Below are 22,369 nucleotides of genomic sequence, written 5' to 3'. Positions count from 1 at the left end.
ACTCGTACAAGGTACGGTGAAGTACTGTATGAGTACGTATAGCACATCAAATTATGTTTTTGAAACATTTTAAACGGAAATTGAAACATGCAGAATACTGGGGTAACGAATTCCACCAAGCTAGTACTGCAATTACTCCCCTTTTTAATACGGGTACCTGTCATGCAGTACATGTCACAATTGTCCATTCAACATGTGAAGTGGCATCCACATTTTTGTCGAGTACTTAAGAGACTAACAAAGAAAACCAGAGCCTATAATTCACAGGCTTTTATAGTTTTTGCTTTTGCACTTGCTGTTTCACGTATAAATAAAGTACATTGATATTTTAACAGTACATTTTTTTTACTATTATTTGACATTACTTTTCATTATTATTCGTTCTCTTTTTTATCCAGAAATATAAAAATTAACTTTTGTTCGAAGAAAGTCATTAAGTTTTAAGTTTAAACATATTTTTATCAGTGATAAATAATATATTGTACACTGTACTGTTTTTGCCCTTTGTGAAAAACATTTTGAAATGAGAGTAACACCGAATTTACCCTCTTAACTAGTTTTGTAGCAGCATTAAAACTAGAATCCAATCCCAGTGTTCCAATTTAGAAGCATAACTTTATTTTTACCTTAAAAAATGAGAGAAACAGGTTTTTTGAATATCTCTGAAGTTGTTTTGGCAGATGTTAACATGTCTTTATAGTTCCTAACGTTATTCAAGTTGGATGGAGAATCTAGTGAGAATAGGAAGTTCGTGAAGGACAAAGCAATTGCTTTCGAGCTTTGTTTTGTTGCTCATTCTTTATTTTTCGAAACCAACGCTCTTTGGTAATCACATACCAACTGCATCATCACCCCCTCATTTCATCAGGTCAAACATGTTAGAACTTCCAAAGACATAAACAAACCCAAATGCTAAAAGGGAGAACACTTGTATTTGACCAAGTCAAAATAAATTAACGTATTTACCACATCACATCATTCCCCATGACTCATTTTACTTTATTTTAAATTTTATTTCCCTCCTTCATAATACGAGTTTATAAAATTAAATTAAGAGAGGAAGGGCTAGACCAGATTAAAAAGATTTTTTCTCCTTAATTATCTAAATTATTATAAGAAAGTTATAATTCTGTCTTAGAATTACGAGATCATAATTATTTAGAGAATCTTTAAGAATAAAATACTAATCTTTCTCTAAATAAACAGAGATAATATAAAAAGAACTTCTACAATGATTTTAAAGCACCTTTCTTAGCCCCTTCAATGGAAAATGTAAACCTAAGTTGAGGTTTCAGATTCAGGACCTTTTTGCTTCTAAAAAATCATCAATCTAAATATAATAATAGATAATGTAATATAGAGAATAAATGTTTATTTTATATAACTAAATTTATTATAATACATGTATAATTACGTATTTTAATTAAAATTTATAAAAATAAAGTGTTTTATATTTATGATAAATAATTTATAATCTCATATAAAATTATTTTTAAATTAACAGTTTTTTTTTAAATATTGAAATTTAATTTACAAGTAGAGATGAAAAAAATTGAAAAAGATAATAAATTATTTTTTGAATAAAAACCCTTTTTGTTGAATAGTGGTTGATAAATAAAAGGGTGTACACATGATTAATTGATATAAAATTGAGAGTAGGCACAAAAGGAAAAATTGAAAAATCGACAAAACAAGCTTCCTCCATGAGAGATGCTGCGTTTAGGTTTCTGATAGTTAGACACGCCATTCCAAACGAGTTCTTCACTTTCAGACATGTCTTCATACAGTGAAGTTTTATGTTCTTTCGAAGACGTGGCAGAGAAGCACGTCGGTGTGTAACAACAAATTAAAAAAAAAAAAAATGCCATTTCATTTCATTTGCCTTGTCATTAATGTTGAATTTAAGCACCTATTTATAACTCATTTTTTACATGCATGAAAGTGCTAGTATGAGTCACTGTTGCATGGCAGTGTTACGTTAATGAGTGATTACTGAAACACGCAAAGATAAGGACGCGAAGATTCAGTTTATTGAGACCTCTCCCAAAGTAGATGTATCATTTACCTACTTCGGTACTAGATTCGATCTAGTCTGTGAATCATTCTTTAGTTTCATTTTCATGGTACGAACAACAAGGCTCAGACTGTGTTACTTCCATTGAAACTCAATAAAAAAACAACGTTAGTGTCAACATCGTCCTGAGTTGGAGACTCTCAACCTGTACTTAACGTGTATCAAATTCAAATGGAAGAAGACAACAAAAATAAGGATATTATTATCAATGAATGAAACATATGCATGATTGTGTCAATTATGGATGCCACACTAATCCGGTGTCCTTGTAAAAGAAGTAGGTTTGGTGTCCTCCCACATTAATTCAATTCAATATAAATATAAAATGTGACATTATTTTAGTTCGCGGTCAAAATTCATTTAGTCACAGGAGATAAAGAGAGTGTAGGTGTTACCTTCCACCTCCACCACCACTCTATAACTATAGAATTTGGATTTTTTGTTGAGATTTGTTGTGCTGTTATGCCTTCATGATACAGTTCACTAATTTTGACGTTTTAAAATATGTTAAAAAAGATATTTAAAATACTAATACAGTATATTTTTAATACTCAGCATAGAACAATACCAAAACAACAAGTAGAGAATCTGGACTCATAACTATATTGCTATATTGTGTGATCTCTCGTTCAATTTAATGTCGGTCATCTAGTCCTTGTCGGTTTTACCCTCCCTTCCTCACCTTTGTCATACTTTGTTTACACCATGTGTCTTATGCGTCTCCATGCACCTTTGATCTCTGTGCCTCCATGCACCTTTGATCTCTGTGCCTCCATGCATCTATGCTACTGCATCAATTGAACAAGACAACAAACCATAGGTATTGAAAGACAACTAGAAAAGATTAAAAGTCGTCATCCCTAGCAAGAACTGTGTGGCCGACATGAGATTAAATGACGAACCACACAATATAGTTGTAGGATGATGATAAAGATAGGTGATAACACGTATTTTTTCATTTCTCATAACTAAATGGGATTTTAACTGTCAACTAAAATAAATGTCACATAAAAATATCTTCGTTATATCGACGTATAAATACACCAAAAACTCCTTTTAAAAGTAACGCCCATGTATTTTGTTGGAATTAAACCTCTAACATGATTTTGAGTTGAAATTGCTTAATTTGCACCAAATATTGGTTGACTGAGAGCCTATAATTGAGTGAGAAGATTGCTCTAAACAGAAACAATAATTGTTCTAGAAAGTAGCCGTTAATAGGTGGTGTGTAGCAAAAAAGAATGATTAAAGCAGTGCATGTCCAAGGTGAAAGAATAATGAGGATGCATTGAAACAACGTAGATACAACTTTCTTTTCTTTTCATGTTAGCGTCATATCAATGTTAATTAGGTGTTGGATGGTTGACAACAAACCAACATTCACAACATTTCAACTTATATTAGTATTGGTATTAGACAAACAACTACTGCTTACTAGTTTTCAATCCTTTATGAAGAGACATGAAAATCTTTAATGTACAATGTTAAGTATCACTGTCACCAGATTTCATCAGTTCAGAATTGCTATATAATATTTATACTACTACATAACTTATTCTTTAATTTCTATAATTAAATTTGTATTTTAAAATTTTTGTATTCTATATAAATATATAAAGTATAAATTTCGAAAAATAAATCAAAGAATAAAAATAATAAAAATAATATTTAAAAAATTAAATTCTTTTCATATTTTAAGAAATAAAAAAATAAAAAGTACTAATATGAAAAAAATAAACAAACTTGCATGGCAAAACGCTTTAAATAAAATAATAATAATAATAAAAAAAGATAAAAGAAAGAAAATATTAAAATAATAAACAAAAACTCTATAAGTCCCATCCTACCCTCTTTCAAAAAAGGTTTCTCTTATATCTCTCATTTTCATATTCCTTTTTCTCTTTGCCATAATTCTCTCTCTTTATTTTATATATATATATATATATATATATATATATATATATATATATATATATATATATATATATATATATATATATATAATATCATGTCCACCATTCTCTTTATTATATCATGTCGTTTATTCTCTACCATTATGTTATCATCTCAAAAGTTTGACTTTAAGATAATACACCCTTTTTTGTTAATATTAATATAGTTATATATATATATATTATTAATATAGTTTTATATATATATATATATATATATATTTTTTTTTAGTCATCATATGTTTCTGATATTTAAGATTAGAGAGAGAATAGTATGGGAAATTTCTCATAACAATAAAGGGTAAAATTTAATTACAAGTCCCATGTTCTAAATTCAATTCTTTAAGCTAATTACAAGTCAAATGTAAATTAACTCACTTAACTTAAAAATCAATTAAGAGTTTAAAGAAAAAGTCTTTTAACATCCACGATCCAATACTTTTGAAAACAATATGATTATTAATTCTTTTCTCACAATTGTGAGAAAAAAAAACAGAATGATAAATAACATAATATAGATATCTATTCATTATATAAATTCGTTGAGATATTAAGATATTTTTCAAGAAATTATACTTAGGTTTACATATTTTATTAAAAAACCAAATAAATGAAAACACAAGACACATCAAAATTGATGATTAAATATATTTTTGATTCTTTAATTTTTGGTGAAAATTAAAATTAGTCTTTTATTGAAATTTTAGACCAATTCAATCATCATTTTTAGAAATAAGTTAATTTAATCTTTTTAACCAGATTTTGTTAAGTTTATTTAATATTTTAAATACGTTTCTTAATTAACATTAAAACGAAGATGTGTTAAACAATGTAAATAATATTATCATGAAATATGTGTGAAAAGTCAAATAAACTTAATAAAATTTGATTAAATTTATATATTTCTAAAATTAAAAGACTAAATTATATCAAAATTTTAAAAATAAACTGATTTAAAATTTTAATTAGAACTAACGAAAAAAATAATAATTAACCCTAAAATTAATAACCTGCTAAAGATAAACATAAATACAAGGTCGATATAATTTTTTTTCATAAATGATACAGCAGAGAGAGTGGTTTTATTCTTTGAATAAGGAAACCTTAATCGTTTTCCATTTTATTTCATTTTACTTTATCATTATACCTGTCAACACCGATGGATCTTAATAAGGTTCGCTGGCATATCTGAGTCTTATTTTTCTAAATTATTATGATAAAAAATAAAAAAATACTATTTATTATTTTTTATTACATTTTATTTTAAAAAAATGGTAAACTAACCCCACCACCGTCTGGTAGTTGAAAAATTCTTTACTTATGACAAATACTTGCGGGTGAATTTGTTTTCTTCTATAATTACCAATTCAATTAATAATCTTAATTGAATTAACGATCTTTTATACACCGAGTTCTCAATATAAAACATGTTTTGTCTAAATATTACATTATATAAAAAAATTGTATAAAAGTAAAAGAAAAAGAAAGAAAATTTAAAAATCAGCGGGTTTAAACTTTTATCGTATTAGTATTAATTGTGCATGAAAAATAAGAAAATAAACATTCAATGAGAATAAATGTTTAATGATTGTCCAACATTATAAATATTATCTAAAACTATGAAGCATTGACTTGTATTTAAAGTGTGATAATGAATTATAAATAACTAATATAGAATATTGCAATAACAGTAAATAAATAAAATAACATTAATAACGAAAAATATAATTATTTATAACAAATTAAAAGTTAAAAAAAAGTAATTTTCACTTATTTTTCTTCTTTTCTTTTGTTTTCACTTACCTTTTTTTTTCCTATTTCTTTCATCTTTATCAAATCCATTATATACAACTCTCTTGCAACTAAAATTATCAAAAGGCTTGTTTATTGGCATAATTGTCATTTTTTCGACCTTTTTTTTGTTGAAAAAAAAAATGCATGACTCAAAATATTATTAAAATATGTACTAAGATTAGTATGAGCTGAGCTGTATTTTATGTTAGCTTGGAAAGAAATTAATTAATTTTTATACTAAAGTAAATGGTATAATAAATACAGTAATAAATTTTGAATAACTCCTAGTAAAAAAAATCAATATTTATAGTAACTCATTCAAAAAATATTGTAATGTTAGAAGACTGTAATTTAATAGAGTCAGGGTGCAAGAAAATTTAATCTTAACAATTATAAAAGAATAGTTGAAACTAAAATAATCAAAGCAATATTGTCTGTGTATGATAATAACGCAAGACGTGTTCTTAGATAGGAGGCTTCCAAAGTTCGTTCAAAAGGTAATATTACAAAGGCATGAGAACTAAACATTAGGTCCTATTTCAATTAATTTGATTTGCATTTACTTGTATAAATTCATTTTATCTCTTATTTTTATTATATGTTTTATATTAAGAGATATATATTTTTCATAAGACTAAAAATTAAATCTGAAGAGGTTTGATAACATATGACATGATAAGTCTAACAAATAATAAATTTTAATATAATAGACTTTAAATATCTTTGATATCATGTTAAAGATTGATATTTAAGTCTAACTAAAACTTTTGATAATGTACACGTCACAACACTCTCAATGGATAAAAGAAAGGTTTTATGTGATTTAAAAGAAAAGAAAAAAGTTTTTCAAAATATCATAGTCCTTTCTTACAAAAATTGAGTTAGATTTAAAATTCACTCACTTAAATTAATTTATAATCTAAATTTTGTCATAATTCTTCATAAATTTTATTTCTGAATGCATACATGTCGTTACAAATATAGATTTTATTTTATAAATAAATAAATTAGGAAATATTGGTAATATATAAGAAGGTTTGGGAGCACCTTCCCTCTTCACTTCTGTCTTTCCTTTATAAAAGCTCAATTTCCGAAAGGCATCTCCATTGTGCGACACACAAACAGAGAAAGCACCCCACAGAGAGAGTCACATGAAATGGCCACAAAAAGAGCACCCTCGGTTCATGTAGACGAAGACTTCATTGACATTGAACTAAGATCTTCGCCCAACTTCTCTTACTCCATTCACAACAGAGAATTTGAGTTCCAAAACAAGGAAGAGTCCACAACTTCCCCTGCTGATGAACTCTTCTACAAGGGAAAACTCCTTCCTCTTCACCTTCCTCCTCGCTTAGAAATGGTGGAAAAGCTCCTCCAGAACGCTGATGCAACCTTTGGCTTCGCAAGATCACAGTCTTCATTGGAAGAAAGTAGATTCCTTTCAACAAATGCCATCACCCCTCTTGAATCCTGCAACATCTCTCCCTCGGAGTCACGCAGGGTTAGTTCCTGCGAAACGCTTTCTTCTGAGTATCAATTTGATTGGTCCTCTGAGATAGAAGGCTTGGTCAGTGATCATCACCATCTTCCAAAGAAACAAACCAAGCACTTCTGGCTCGCTCAAAGGCTCAGGGCTTCTAAAACTTACTTCAAATCTTTGTTCACCAAATCTGGCTGCTCAGATAAGACCTGTGCCAGTGATGCAACAAGCAAAATGGGGGCACTGAAGAAACCCAAATGCAAGGAGTGCCAGAACATGGATGATGCTAGGAGAAACAGAAACACAAACAGAAACAGAAACAGAAACACAAACAAAAAAGCGTTTGAGCTTTATTGTGACAACAAGCACCGTAGGCAGAGATCTTGTATGGTCAAGAACAGTGACGTGGTTGAAGATGGGTTCAGTAACAGCAGCAGAAGGTCTTTCTCTGGGGTGATTCAACGGCATTATGCTTCCAAGGCTTCATCTTTGTCCTCCTCTTCTTCTGGGTCGTCCTCTTCATCTTCGTCTTTTTCACTCAGTTCAGCTGGGTCTTATGAGTTGCAGTTGTTCAACAAGAGTATAAGCGTGGAGCTGGAGAATTCAATCGAGAGTGCCATCGCTCATTGTAAAAAGTCCCAGGAAAAGGGTGGTTCGACCAATTTTTGTTCAAAATCTGCAGTTTGTGGAAACAAGGAATTGATGAGAAGCACGAAGGGAAATTGCGATTGTTAAAAAGAACGAGTTTCTCATTTGAAATGCAATTGTGTGTTAAGGGAGTTTGATGTTTGAGTAAATAGCTTGGTTTGCAGCATTAATTTGTTAAATGGGTACTCTAGCTTCTCTCTCTCTCTCTGTGAATTCTTGTACATGTTGCATACTGAGTGAAGTTGAATCTTTTAGCTGTAACAGTTGCCATTATTAGTCCATGGGAATGCAAATTCACTCAAGCGAAAGTGACTTTGGTTTTTTAAATAATGCATAGTTATGATAAGTCGTCATGAGATTTCTCTATGACAAAGCGCCATGATAGGATACCGTGTTCTTGTCTTTTTAAATTTGAAATTGGTCCACACTTCTCAATCAACCCTCCTGTGCCACTCCACGAGATTTGTGGATTTGATTGTTCAACAATTTACACTAAAACGCAGCCCCCACATACAAATCTCACTTAATTGTAGTTACTTTGTCTCAGATATCCTAAGCTGTCACATAGCTCCTTTAAGATACTGTATATTATGAATTAACCGCACCCAAATGATGAAAATTCCTCAGAATTTTTTGACTGTTTTTCTTAGTTTGGTTCCACTGTAAAGGGTGAATTTTTTTCCAACTGCCAAGTCTAATGTTCTGAATCTGACTCTTTTCCCCAGAACTAGATTCTCAATGACTGCCTCAGGCTTTCCCAGCAATTATTCCTTCAGAGTTCGACAGAGATAACTGATAGGTGATGTGGTAGTGTATGTAAATGATGAATGCGATGTTCATATCCTTTCCCTTTTCTCAGATTTGTTTAATCGTTTTAAGCTTTTGTGTGAAAAGAAGGGAGGGAAAAAGTTGAAAGTCATTTAGAATAACCTAACAGTGACCCAAAAAAGGTTACTAACAGCCATTCACCTTTTTGGAGGAAGAAAAAGCCTAAAAAGTGGTAAAGAGTAGTCTCAAATGTGAGATGTGAAAATCATGGTACATTTGGTGCCTCAAACCTTTTCCTCGCCGACTTATCCCTTTTTAAAAACAAGCATCATTACTAACAACGAATCCCCAGCCAAGCACCACAGACACGCATACTTCACTGCAGTGTACAGCTAAAATGGTTCATCTGTATAATGTAATTACCGAGTTCAGTTTCTCTACTAAATTTTTTTTCGTGTTATCTTCTGCTCACCTATAAAAATACAATTTTGAAGATATTAGAGAGAATCTAAATTCGTAAATTCGTAATGGAAGTGTAGTAAATAAGTCACAAAATTGTGATGAGAATGCAATATATGTCTCCCTTTAATTCAATTTTAGAACAAAAGTAAAGTAAGAAATTCCCATTTTCATTCTGTAAAGGGCAAATAAAGCTACCACCAAACACATCACAACTTGCCATTGCGGGGCATGTACTATTCTGCAGATGTCACATTAAAGAAATAATCTAGTGTACAATTATTCTGCAGACAATTAAACCTTTACGCGTGCACTTCTTCCGTTCTTCGTTTCTTTTGGTTTTGAACTACACATGAACATGAAACTGAATCACATGCGGGGACTTCGAAGTTGCACCAATACGTGAATGTTGTAACGCAGTGTACTGATTAGACAAACACATGAAACAAAACACAAAGAACAAGCAATTATTTTCCCCCGCCAATGGGGTTGCTTCTTCATATTCATTCATAGTCCTAATGGTCAATGGATAAAGCTACGTATCTCTCTCCCGCTCCCTCTGTCCAAGTTCATGTACTCTTTCTTTTTTTCATGATAAATATTTAAAGAATCTTCCAGAAAAGCTAAACCTGTTAAGCTCTTACCACTGTTCTTGTTTACATTCCGTACAAGATGAAGTCCTAACTTAGAATCTGTCCCCAGAGGTAAATGCATATTAAATCAAATGTAGAAAACCAAAGTACATGATTATTCCACAGCTCAAAGTTCAGTTAAATTGATGTGTACTTCGGTGGCAAGGCAATGCAAATGGATGGTTGTGTGTCGATATTAAAGGTAAAACCTTTCAAATTTGTACTATGTTTAATGTCTGATTAATATCATAATATGATAAAAATGTTATAGGTTTGCATTGATATGTTTTGCAACTTGTTTGAGCAGAAGGTTCTAGAGACATTTACGTATTCTGTGAAGTGATTTGTTGTATTTCAAGGGTCCCGGTAGTTTAAGAAGAAGAAGAAGAAGAAAGCACCAACCGAACAGATCTTCGTGGGTGTCATCGATAGCATCCAAGAGTTGCAACTTGCAATAGTCACGTCAAATTGTGAAGCCAATGGCTAGTGTTGATTGGTGTCCCATAAACACATAAATATAGGAATAAGCCTTTCCTTGCTATGGTGGTTATTATGTTCCTCGTACACCATAAATGAATTATTAATTAGCCTTAATTTGCATCTATATATCGATCCTGTTGCAAAAATTAGCTACAAAATAGCACGGAACCTTTATTTTTTATTAACATTAACGATATTGTGTGACTTAACTGGTAGAGACATAGTTACATATTGTGAGAAATGATTTGTTTTGTGTTCATCTTGCACATATCATCTGAGAGTTGCAAGTTGTGTTAGTCACATCAAATTGTGAAGCCATTGATCTAGTCTTGATTCGTGTTCCTCCTACGAAAAATAATGCTGCTTCAATTCCCCTAAACAAATCCCAACTCAAGAAAATTTCAACTAACAGATAAACCTTTGCATGCTGTAGTGTTTATGATCCTCGTACCCGACAATACCAATGCATTATTAGCACTTCCTTTGCATTTATCGAACCAGACACCTCCAAGTAGCTAGCACATAGCAACGTAAGCTCTGGTTTAACTATTGATAGAAAAGTCAAAATATGTATGCATAAGACGACAACAAAAGAAGCATTATAAGCACACGCATAAGTAAATATTGATCAATGATCATATCCTTTTGACCCTTTCCAGAGAAAAATACGAAGGTGCCACTGTTGGGTCAGTGACCAAGTGGAACACGTCAGTAATGTCAGCGGATATTCAAAGCCTCAAAATCATTATTTTCATGTGGATATAGTTTGCACTGAAATCTTCTGCTACTTTATTGTCGTATATTCATTCTTTCCCTTTAATATTTCTTTTCAATGTTTAACTTCTCAAAAATTAGCAAAAGACAGAACAACAGAAAGAAAAAATTACGCTTGTTTTTCCCACGTAACTTTCCACCACCTGTTCTTACCCGACATATATATATATATATATCAAGTTGATGCTAACACACCTCACATCATGCTTCTACCCATTTAGGATTTTAGCCCACAGAATTAAATAATGAATGCCGTCTCTTTTTTCCTTCTCAGAAAACAATGCAGATTCTCAAGGATTGTACTATGATGAAGATGTTAAGTTGAACAATATTATAATTTGGCATTACTTAGTCACTTACATTCCAATAATGTTCGAACTTTAGATCATTATTTATTTCTATCTTCCCTGGTTACTTCTTTGCTTACAACGGACAAATAGTAGATTCTAACAATAAGCATGAATATATTAAATATATCAGCAAGGACAGAGGTTTGGACAAGAAATTACACTGATTTCTGCACGAACCATGTGCCAGAAGGTAGTTTTGAATTTCTTTTCCCTCATTTTCTCCTAAGTTTATTTTGAAGGAAAGAAAACTTAACCTGATATATTCAGAAAATTACATGTTTTGCCACAGTATTATTTTATTTCCCAAATCATACAAAGTGGACACTCATTTAACGTAAAGTGGTACACATGGCAGTCTTTGGAACTTGCCAGTAATCCCTAAAGCAAATCTTTCTGTTTGCTTTTTCCTTTGTCTTATTACTATATATACACAAATCAGGTGGCCAAAGTAAGTAGTCTCATTCATAATAATAATAATAATAATAAAAATAATAAAATATTATTATTAAAATATCACTTGATTGGAGCAAGATGCAGAAGTGAACCTACTTCACTCTTCCTTTTTTCTTTTTTGGTGGTGACTATGATCTCTTATTTGGTGCTAATTAAGGAAATTGATATACTCTCTTCTAAAACAGAAGTTCATAATAATTCATCTACAAATGAAAAACCACAAAGAAACAATAAGTTTGTATGATATCTATTTTATGATGAAGCTAATGAGAAAATAAGCATCATCCAACACTTGCAATTTAGAATGATCATTGAAGTACAAAGTGTACAATGATTACACATTTTGCCTGTGTTCTGCAAAGGCGTGTATGCTTTTGTAACATTAGTTAATGTTTGTTCTGCTAAGAAACAAACACCTACATCAATGTTAGTGTAATTTGACAAAAAAGGAGGAGAACTCTTAAATGGTAGAAATCAAAGTTATATAGCGTACACTGTCTTGTACTCATTCTCCGATCCAGACATCATGGACAAAGACAATGACTGTCTACTGCTCATTGTTGTTCGAAGACTTCTTAATCTTGAGGCCTCAACGCGGTGAGCAATAACCCAATAACAGAGTGTTCCTAAAGTTGCTGCCATAATCACTGTCCCTAGAGCAGTGGCTGCTATGGCCAACTCTTTATGATCTCCAACAATTATAAATGACATTGCTATAAACGCCACAGAAATTAGCACACAAGCCACCCACATCAACTTGTTTATAACTGCCATCATTTGTCTCTTTGCTTTCCTCTCAATAACAACCACTGATGTTTGGACAATCACAACAGCCAGTGATATGAAGAGTGCAGTAGAATCAAAGATTATGAATATCTTGAATCCAATATCAGGAGCAATGTATGCTTCCCCAGGAGACATCTCAGGAGAGAGTTTATCTTGTTGCTCAGGATACTGGCCCGGGACATTAAATATGGCAGCAAAAGCAACCGTTGCAATTAGGACAGCAACAATGGTGTTGTAGTTGATGGCATTGTTGAGTCCCTCAGTGTGCATTTTGTTAATTCGCTTCGCTATACCTCGCATGCGTCTCTGTGTTTTGAAGGTGTGTTCCAGCTGGTTATGAACCCCACTTTTTATGTCACTCACTGTTCGTTTCAGTTCAAGGGCTGTGTTTGTATTAGGCGACTTGATGGACTTGGCACTTTGAGCTCCCTTGTGTTGCAGAAAGTTGGAGATTTCCAACCGACCATTTTTCTCTGCAGTATCCAAGGCTGTTTCTCCAGATTTGTTGATAACATCTGTGTCTGTTTCTTTGCAATCTAGTAGCTTCTGAACAACCTGCGAGATTAGCACCTGAATATTAAGTTGTTTCTTAAGAGATGAAACATAAAAAGGAAAGCATCTTTTTCTACCTGTAGACGACCCTTTCTGGTTGCTATATGCAGTGCAGTGTTTCCCTTGGCATCTACCATATTAGCCATAGATGAATTCAATTTCACAAGCTCATCCACCAACTCAAGATTCTGTCCTTTAACTGCCATATGCAGCGCTGTCTGCCCCTTCTTATCCATTCTCAGACCAATTTCAGGTTCTTTGTTCAGAATGGCCTTCACTATCTCCACATGACCATTTCTTGCAGCAGAATGCAACACAGTTTTCCCATTGCTTTTCGCAATACTTACCAAGCTGCTACCATTTTCCAACAGAAAATTTACTACCTCAATGTGTCCTTGTGCTGCAGCAGTATGCAACGCAGTGGTGTTTGTCAGATCAACAGTCATCGAAATTTCAGGAATAAACTCCATGAGGACCTTCAATATATCTGCACACAAGTAAAAGTGAAAATCATTCAGACAAATCCAAAGTTTAAATTGATAATAATGACATAATTTAGAAATAAGACTCTATTAAACCTAAAAAGCTAGCTTTTACAAAGATTCTGGCAAATTTGAAAAAGAAAAAGCGTTTAACTCTGATAAATAATACATATAGGTTACCATATCAGTACATGACCAAGCTTCTTGACAAATTAAGCAAGAACTGTTAAAATACGTATCATAACATTCCTAAAAATGAAGTTAAATTACTGCAACAGTGCGTGTATGCTCAAAAGGGTTTAGAAAACACCCTAATCTGGTACTGGTATAGCAATGCCAAGTGAACCAACAAAGTAGTAACCAATAGTTAGGATCTACACCTACCCATTTGAGATCATTAAGAGACTTACCCAAGTGTCCATTCTTAGCAGCGATGTGGAATGCATCGAATCCATTTCGAGCTTTGAAGCCAGCCAACCCAACATCATGGTATCTAATCAATTCCTTCACTATATCAAGATGACCATTATCAGCTGCAACATATAAAGCAGTTTCACACGAGTTGTTTCTCTTTGAAAGAAGCTCCTTTAATTCACCCTCGGGACTCTGAGAGATGATTTCCCGAACCAATTCTAAATTCCCAGCTCGGATTGCAGATTGTAGGGGAGAATCACCCCGTATACCTGTCAATTGTCTCTTCATCATCTTTTTCAACGTATCTTCACGACTTCAATGGAGCTCCAATTTATCAAGTTTACATTTCCTCAAGACGTACCCAAGTTACAACAATTTATTATCTCTCACTATCAATTCACCAACCAATATTGCGAAGGCAATTCAAAATTGTACAGAACGGGATAAGCACTCAAGGTCCACTCGACTCCAAAACACATCCTCACCATTTCAGAGTTCACTGTTCAGACTTCACTTCTTCTTGCTTCTAGCTTCTGCTACATAGAGAGGTCACAAAAACTAAAGGGTGAGCAATAGTAGGAACCCAAAATTGATTCAAAGCATAACTTCTTTCAGCAGGGGTGGAACGCAATATTGCTTCAACAAATCTATAAAAAAAAATATGATCTTTTGAAACAAAAAAAGAAAATCAACTCAATAAATGGGTCAACAAGCAACAATATTTAATTGAAGGGAAAAGAAAAGAACAACCAACCAATAATTCATGAATAAGACGTGGTAGCTGATAGAGGGCCGGTTTATATGCTTCTCTTCCTAAGACACGTCGAAACTAAATAGGAAAATAGTATTAAGAAGAAAACTTGAAAGGGGAATTTGGATGAAGTTGAGGTGGGAAAAGGCAAAGAAGCAAATGAAAAACCTTCTACCCCATGTTCAACGGAGGAAAAAGGTAACACCTTTGCGGAAGCAGTTCAAGTAAGCTTCAAAAAAAGATTAAAAAAAGAGTAATTAAGAGATGAAGAACAGAAGAACATAAGAAGAGAAGAAGAACAGTGTGAATGGAGGATGGGTGCGGAAAACGCGGAAAACAAAATGCACGAGTTAGGTCCAGTTTGCCAGTTTCAACTTTGCATACAATACAATACAATGCAGTGGTCCCACGACATGATGACATGACATAACATGCAAGATGATGTTCAATATTTGACTGCAATTTTCCACTGAATAGGGACAACTAAGGTTTCTATATTTTTCTTCTTCTCGTGTTTAAAAACAATCTAACACCATTTAATTTATACACTCAATGGTACAAGAGATATTATGGAACAATATTATATATTTGTAATAAAATTAAAGTGAAAACCTTTTTAAAAAATACACAATTTTTTTATAATAATAAATTATAAAATAATTTAAATGTGATTTCTAATAATTTATGGCCAAAAAAAAAATTACAATTCTAAACGATCAGAGAGTTGTTGTTTGTAGGACACAGATATTGCTGAATCTTTTGAAGGTATAATTTTGACTACTTTTGATAACTTTTTTTATATTATGAAGTGTTATTTTTTAGATGGTTATCAAAATATTAAAAATAAAAAAATAGAAAATTATTTAAAAGATGATATCTAAAATTATAAGATGTAACTGTTAAAAAATCATTTTCCCAGTCTTAATCAAATGACTACATTTTAGTCATCATTTCAGAACTTCGTAACGGTATAAGTGCTTCTCAAACTGATTTCTCCTTCTTTCAAAAGTAGAAGTAAATATTCAGATAAATCATATCAACATTGAAAAGTCAAAGAAGAGCATGATACTCATTTTGATATGAAATGTTGTTCTACCATTTAAATTGCAAAATATAATGAAAAGAAAACTAAAAGGTAAATTTAATTATATAATATCCCATTCAATATTTATATACTAAATGATAAATATAACAATCTCCAATATATATAATATTTTATGCATCGTTCAAACATTAAGTTTCCAAAAAAAATGTATAGCAAGTCTGGAAAAATTAAAACATATTACTATTGTTAGTAGTAATATATAGTTCGGTTCTTATCATTTACAATATTATTTCGGGTGGAGATATCATATTAATTCACACAAACATCACAATCAACATATACATATATCAATATCCTCATACTCTCCACATAACCTAACAAATTATGATATAATCACTTTCAACTAAAAATGTATGAATCTTTAATGTTTTGCAATGAATCAGTGTAGTCATTAACACTTGACATTTTTCGAAAATTAAGTATGTTTCATCATTCACTAACATTTGACTATCAGAAGTGTAAACTCCATCAACCTTAATCCATTTGATTCCATTTCTTCTTCTTCTTCTTCTTTCCATTCTTTAGTAAAGCTTCTTAGCTTATTTATTTCTCTCTTTCATCTCTTTATTTTTAAAATTAGATCCTGCCAAATAGTAATGAGTGTGTCAAGGATAATTAGATCCTGCCAAATAGTAATGAGTGTGTCAAGGATCATTGCTAGTTTTACAGAGGAGAAGGTTTCACTAGAGAGATACAATACCAATGAGACCTGAGTCCAATCACATAAGGCATTGACACCACTCTTAGCCAAAAATCTTAAGGCAATGAGTTTACGGGTCTTTATTCTTATATAGTGCTCTGATACACTTCCCCTCCAGCGGAAGCATTCCCAACCACGAATACTCCTTTTCTGCCATTTTTTGTACCACCGTTCTTCTTAACGGGACACACTTACCTAGAACCCTTACCAGGAAGACTTTCGATACTAGGACCATACTGCACTCATCTAAGCCGGTTTGAACCATCGACTATGATACCACTTGTTAGGATTTTACATAGGGGGTTTCACCGAGAAGAACAAACATTAATGAGACCCTGAGCCCAACCACATAGGACATTGACATGAGAAATAAAAATACTTCCTAGTTAGTCGTGAACGTAGGCATACACATGGTAAGCCGAACCACGTTAAATTCTCCGTGTCTATTTTTTTCTCTCCTTTATTTTTTCCTTTATTGTTTTGTTCCTAACAATCATTTCCACTTTAAAATAATTCTATAGAAAATTATATTTTGACAACTTTTTCTTGTAATTTGAGTATCATATTTCAAGTGATTTTGGAATATTGAAAAAATAAGAAAATGAAAAAAATGAGAAGTCACCTAAAAGATGTCACTTTAGATTGTAGCATAAAGTTGTCAAAATTTGACTGTTAAAAAATCATTTTTCTAATTGAAAAATATTTAGAAAATAATTTTTTAACAATTAAATTTTTATAATTTTCTCTTGCAACACGAGTTTGTAGCTTCTTATTTTTCTTATTTTTCTAATTTTTTTAAATTTTAAAATTATTTAGAAAATGTAAACTCAAATTAAAAAAATTATCAAAATTTAATTATTAAGAAATTATTTCCCAAAATGTTTACGCTTGATATTGATTTGATTGGTTGAGAAAAATACAGGAAAGAAAAGGGTTGAAAAGACACGAAACAAAAGTTTGAGCAACAACATGGAAAGGAAAGATAGGGTTAAGAATGTGTACGAGAGACAGAGACAGGTATCGCTGTAAGGGTGTTTGAGAGCACCACGGCACTCAAACTTTCTTCTTCTATTTATCCCTTTCACACTAACTTTCTTCTTCTCTTTGACGGGTTCTTATTACACCCACCAAACATCTTTCACAACTTGGAATAATCAACAATATATTTTCGGAAAAAAATTGTATAACTGCATGGATGGTTACCCATCATTTCTTTTATCTTATAATCTTTAGGACTTTAATCCTTTGGTTTCAAAAATTATATCATTTTTAATATAATACAATCTTAAGAATAATTAAAAATTATTTTTTACACGTTAACAAGACAGTTACTTAAAACACACGTTATGAAAGACTTTACTTGGTGGGATAAAATATAAGGCCCACTAATATCTACATTTTTTTGGATGAATGATCAAGTAATACAAAAAAAAACATAAAAATCTTTCTTTTTATTGGTCTAATTCTCTCTCTATATTAAATCTGGTTATATGAATTCTAAATAAAAATTCTTATGTATAAAGTATCACAAATGTAATTCCAATATACTTTAAAAGAGATATAGTTATCGATATAATTCGAAAGAGATATAGTTATTTACTAAACTAAGAAAGGGAGTTATATGAAACCTATATATTAACTATAAATATGTCATACATACTATGAAATATTTATTTTACAAGTAAATAAGTATGTGCGGAATATCTTTTATAAATATATCCCTATCTTCCCAAAAATATTATGATGCAAATATAAAAAAAAAAAATCTAAGGAACTATTTCCATCCAAAGAAATGATATACTATTTTTTTATGACAAAAAGTTGGAACAATGTGGTTTGTTGGGAACACGTTACAAATTATATTATAAAAATATAAATGTTTGAATTAAATGAGATTTGGTTGCAAACATTCTCATATTGTGATTGATTGATGTTTAATCACTAATTCAAAACTTTTGAAAATGCACGAAAGAATAGGATTAGGGGCACGTAACAACACCAAGGAAAGTAGTACGTTGTAGATAATTACTATGTTCATAAATTATTCCACATTTTAAAATGAATTCAAATGTGTAAATAAATTCAATTTATCTGGATTGGAGTATGTTTGGAATATATATATATATATATATATATTATGAATTAAATTAAATATGATTCACGTAATTTGCAGGTTAAACGAGTTTAAATGAAGTTGAAAATAAGTTAATTTGTGATCTATCGACAATAATTTTTTATAATATTTTTTTCATCAGTTATTTATTATTTTTAATTATGTAAATTGAAAATTTATATTTTTAAATAGTTAAATGTTGTTTAATATTGTTTGAATATTTGTTTTTTCAATTATATAATTTAGTTATAGAGGTTCACACTTTGATTTTTATTTACTATATTTATAATATCACTTTTGAATTACAATGTTTGATGAAATAGGTTAAAATTTTTATTTTATTTCTATAAATAGAGGAGTCAAGTAAACAATTTACTTTGATTGTACCATAATAAATATGTATCGAAACTAACTATAAAATTTTATAGCTTAAAAAAATAAATTAAATTGACTTACTTTAACTTCAACCAAGATGAACTAATCCATATAAACTAAATTGACTTATTTTAAGACCTTAAAGTACCAAAGTTCAGAGAATCACAAAGCTCTTTACTTCACGATTCGATCTTTAATTCCAAACAGCTCATGTTAATATCATTCAAATCTGAGATGGATTGTGCATGTAAAAAATATTTTGAAGCTCAAGTGAGATATGTGCATCAAATGATAATAAATGTTGTAATAACGAATGTTACTTGATTATCATCTCGTGAACAATGTTATTTACATTAGGTATATGGGTTTTTACCTTGTTAGACATGAATAACTTAAATGATTACCTTAGTTAATTTGTTTAGGATTCCACTTATCTATTTTATGTTTTAACCTATGTTAATTACAGTTGACTGTTATAACCTTGACCGAAATATCATATCCAACATTATGTGGTGTTGTCCGATATGACCTTGGTCATCTTTGACACAAAATGAGATTATACCAGATAAACATTTATACAATTTGAGATGATCTTGGGTATTTAAGCCAAAATAATCTTGAGTATAGAGTCCAAGATAATGTTGAGTAAGTATAGTACAATTACAAAGGGACATTTATATGTGTGATAATAAAATAACTTAATCATGGTAATTAATCTCAAAATTTGCAAAAAAAAAAAAGTAAGTGTTGTAAATTACTTACAGGTAAGGTATGTGTACACTACAAAAAAATTTGAAATTGCCGACAAATATATTTTTGTCTATAAATTTGAATTACCGATTTTACCGACGGATTCTCAAATTTTAATTACCGACAGAAAAATCTGTGTGTAACATAGATTTTATTTATCGACAAAAAAATTCGTCGGTAATTCAACTTTTTTTTACCGATAAATTTACCGATGGATTTTTCTGTCGATAAAACAAATGGAAAATTTTCTGCCCATATTTGAATTACCGACAAATTTTCTCGTCGATAAATTCGTCGGTACTACATAACTCAAAATTCATCGATAAAATCCGTCGATAATTTAATTTTTCTTATCGACGAATTTACTGACAGAAAAATTCGTGAGTAAAAGAAACGAAATTTTTTTTGCCCAAATTTGAATTACCGACGAATTTTTTTGTCGGTAAATTCGTCGATAATTTAATTTTCTTTTATCAACGAATTTATCGACAGATAAATTTGTCGGTAAAAAGAGCGGAAATTTTCTCGCCCAAAGCTCACCTTATAAGAAGACGAGAAGAAGAAGAAATAGGAAGAAAAAGAAGATGACAACGGCGAAGAAGAAAATGAAAAAAAGAATTGAAAGAGGGACAAGGAAGAAGATGAACAGTGCAACAAATTTACCAGCAAATTTTTTTGTAATTACCGACAAATTTTTCGATCGATAATTACCGACAGATTGTTTATCTAGTTCCTTAAGTAATAGAGCTTATTGTTCAAGTCATAACTTATAATTTGAGTTTGAGTGAAGAGTCAAAACAACCATTTATCTTCTCTAAAATTAAGTGCTCAAATGTGGAAGAGGACAATTTTTTTTTTTTGTTTTCACGTTCAACTAAATCAAGTGACAAATGATCTCTAGAATAATAAAGAAGACAACAATATTTTTCCCCTATAAGATTATCACTCTCAAATAATGTTGAGACATTTAAATGAATAAGTATGTTAGTCAAGTATAATATTCCACAACTTGGATGAGAGAGTGTAGATAATTTTTCTATTTTCAAGTAAAAAATATTGCTTAAACAAAAATAACACATTCAAATGACACTTTCTCTGTTTTAATGGTTTATGTTTACTAAATGATAATTTAAATGATAATTGATCAAAATAACAAAAAGTCATGCCTATGTGTTTGATCGAATGATGAGAAAAGTTATAATTATTAGTTAAGAATTAACTCTTTTTTACTTAACAGAAACTTTAACAGAAACTATGAACATAAACTTGTTTGCTTCCGCAGTTTTACTAACAATAAAAGTTTAAGAACTCATTGATAAACCTGTTTAGCCCTAATGCACTATAGTCTATAGGTCAACCCAGATATCAATCAAAGGAATTATGGAATCAATTACAACATTAAATCACTCTGACTGTGATTAAAAACAGTAAACAAAAGATGGGCAATTAAACTGTAAATTTAGAACAAGGTAGTAAAAAGAAAAACTGTGTTGGTGTATGTAAACTGAAAATTAAAACAAAATATGAATTGTACTAAAACTGAACATGGTAAAATCAGAAAATGCATGCAATCTTTTGAAACTAAACAATAATATTAAAATAGGACAATAATTGAACAATTGAAACTGTAAATGCAGATTTATACAAGATGTTAATTCCAGCTAAACTATAGAAACGGAAAAGAAAGTGCGGAATCAAAAACTAAATCAGTGGAACCACAAATGTAAACAGCTTTAGACCAAAACAGAGAAATTAAAATCAGAACTAAACATTGTGATTTTTTATTGACTGAAAGGAACATTGCAGAATCGAAATTGATACAGAACTATGCAAATTGAAATCTGAACTAATGAATTAAAAATGAATCCGAGTGCAAAACCGAAGCTAATGTGGGAATATCTAAAAAAAAACTGAAAAACCTGACTTCTAAATTGGAAAAAAAAAAACTGTAAAACAAAGAACTGGAATTGTAACTGGGGATCAGATTCACATATTGATACTGATGTGGTTCAACACAGAAAACTGAAATACAGAGCTAGAAACAGAAATTGGCCTGGAGAAAATCAGTGCAGAAATGTAAGAACAGTGATAAACTGTAAAATCTATTTTAACTACCACAACGAAAATGAAGATAAACTGTAATGTAAATTGAAAGCTGGTATAAAGAGTACACGCGCATATAAAAGGAAGTAAAGGGCAATGCATTGAATTGAAAACAGAATCAAAAGTACAGAAACTGAATTGAAAATCAGAAATATCAAAAAACTAAAGGGTAAAGTGAAAATGACAGAATATCAAACAAAACCATGATCAATCAATCTTCTCTATTCTTGACTGCTAAGAGTTCAAACTCTTAGAACATGAAGAACACCAAAACCAATTGGTACACAGATTTTAATCACAACTCGAGAATTAAAGAAGGCAAGAATGAAAACCAGACTTCACATGATTACGTTCATATTCTTCATAATTCAGAA

General features: G+C 30.8%; 1 protein-coding gene and 1 pseudogene across 2 annotated transcripts; one reads left to right on the top strand and one right to left on the bottom strand.

Annotated features, from left to right (window-relative positions):
• Positions 1 to 6,778: 6,778 nt before the first annotated feature.
• On the top strand, positions 6,779 to 8,387 carry LOC114181288 (putative membrane-associated kinase regulator 3; annotated as a pseudogene).
• Positions 8,388 to 12,131: 3,744 nt separating this feature from the next.
• Positions 12,132 to 15,218, bottom strand: LOC114185705 (ankyrin repeat-containing protein At5g02620-like). 2 transcript variants are annotated; one of them, XM_028073591.2, is made up of 4 exons: positions 14,853 to 15,218; positions 14,095 to 14,634; positions 13,280 to 13,689; positions 12,132 to 13,205 (listed from the first exon to the last, which is right to left on the bottom strand). In XM_028073591.2, the coding sequence occupies exons 2-4, from the start codon at positions 14,387 to 14,389 to the stop codon at positions 12,345 to 12,347; spliced, it is 1,566 nt and encodes a 521-aa protein (XP_027929392.1). In that variant the 5' UTR covers positions 14,390 to 14,634; positions 14,853 to 15,218; the 3' UTR covers positions 12,132 to 12,344. The 2 variants fall into 2 exon arrangements, with proteins under 2 accessions (XP_027929392.1, XP_027929383.1); XM_028073582.2 differs by having other exon boundaries at positions 14,095 to 14,631.
• Between the last annotated feature and the right edge of the window lie 7,151 nt (positions 15,219 to 22,369).

Source organism: Vigna unguiculata, chromosome 1, assembly GCF_037176805.1.
Source record: "Vigna unguiculata cultivar grain cowpea cultivar isolate G323 ecotype 2 chromosome 1, ASM3717680v1, whole genome shotgun sequence".
Classification (NCBI taxonomy): Eukaryota; Viridiplantae; Streptophyta; class Magnoliopsida; order Fabales; family Fabaceae; genus Vigna; species Vigna unguiculata.
This window is presented reverse-complemented; position numbering and strand designations above follow the sequence as displayed.

What these genes read in the sequence shown, in the direction of transcription:
- LOC114185705 (XM_028073591.2), bottom strand. Translation starts at nt 14,389, where the DNA reads ATGATGAAGAGACAATTGACAGGTATACGGGGTGATTCTCCCCTACAA. An exon ending in TGCTAAGAATGGACACTTGG is followed by an intron (nt 13,690 to 14,094) that starts GTAAGTCTCTTA and finishes ACTTGTGTGCAG; the next exon opens with ATATATTGAAGGTCCTCATG. An exon ending in CCAGAAAGGGTCGTCTACAG is followed by an intron (nt 13,206 to 13,279) that starts GTAGAAAAAGAT and finishes CTAATCTCGCAG; the next exon opens with GTTGTTCAGAAGCTACTAGA.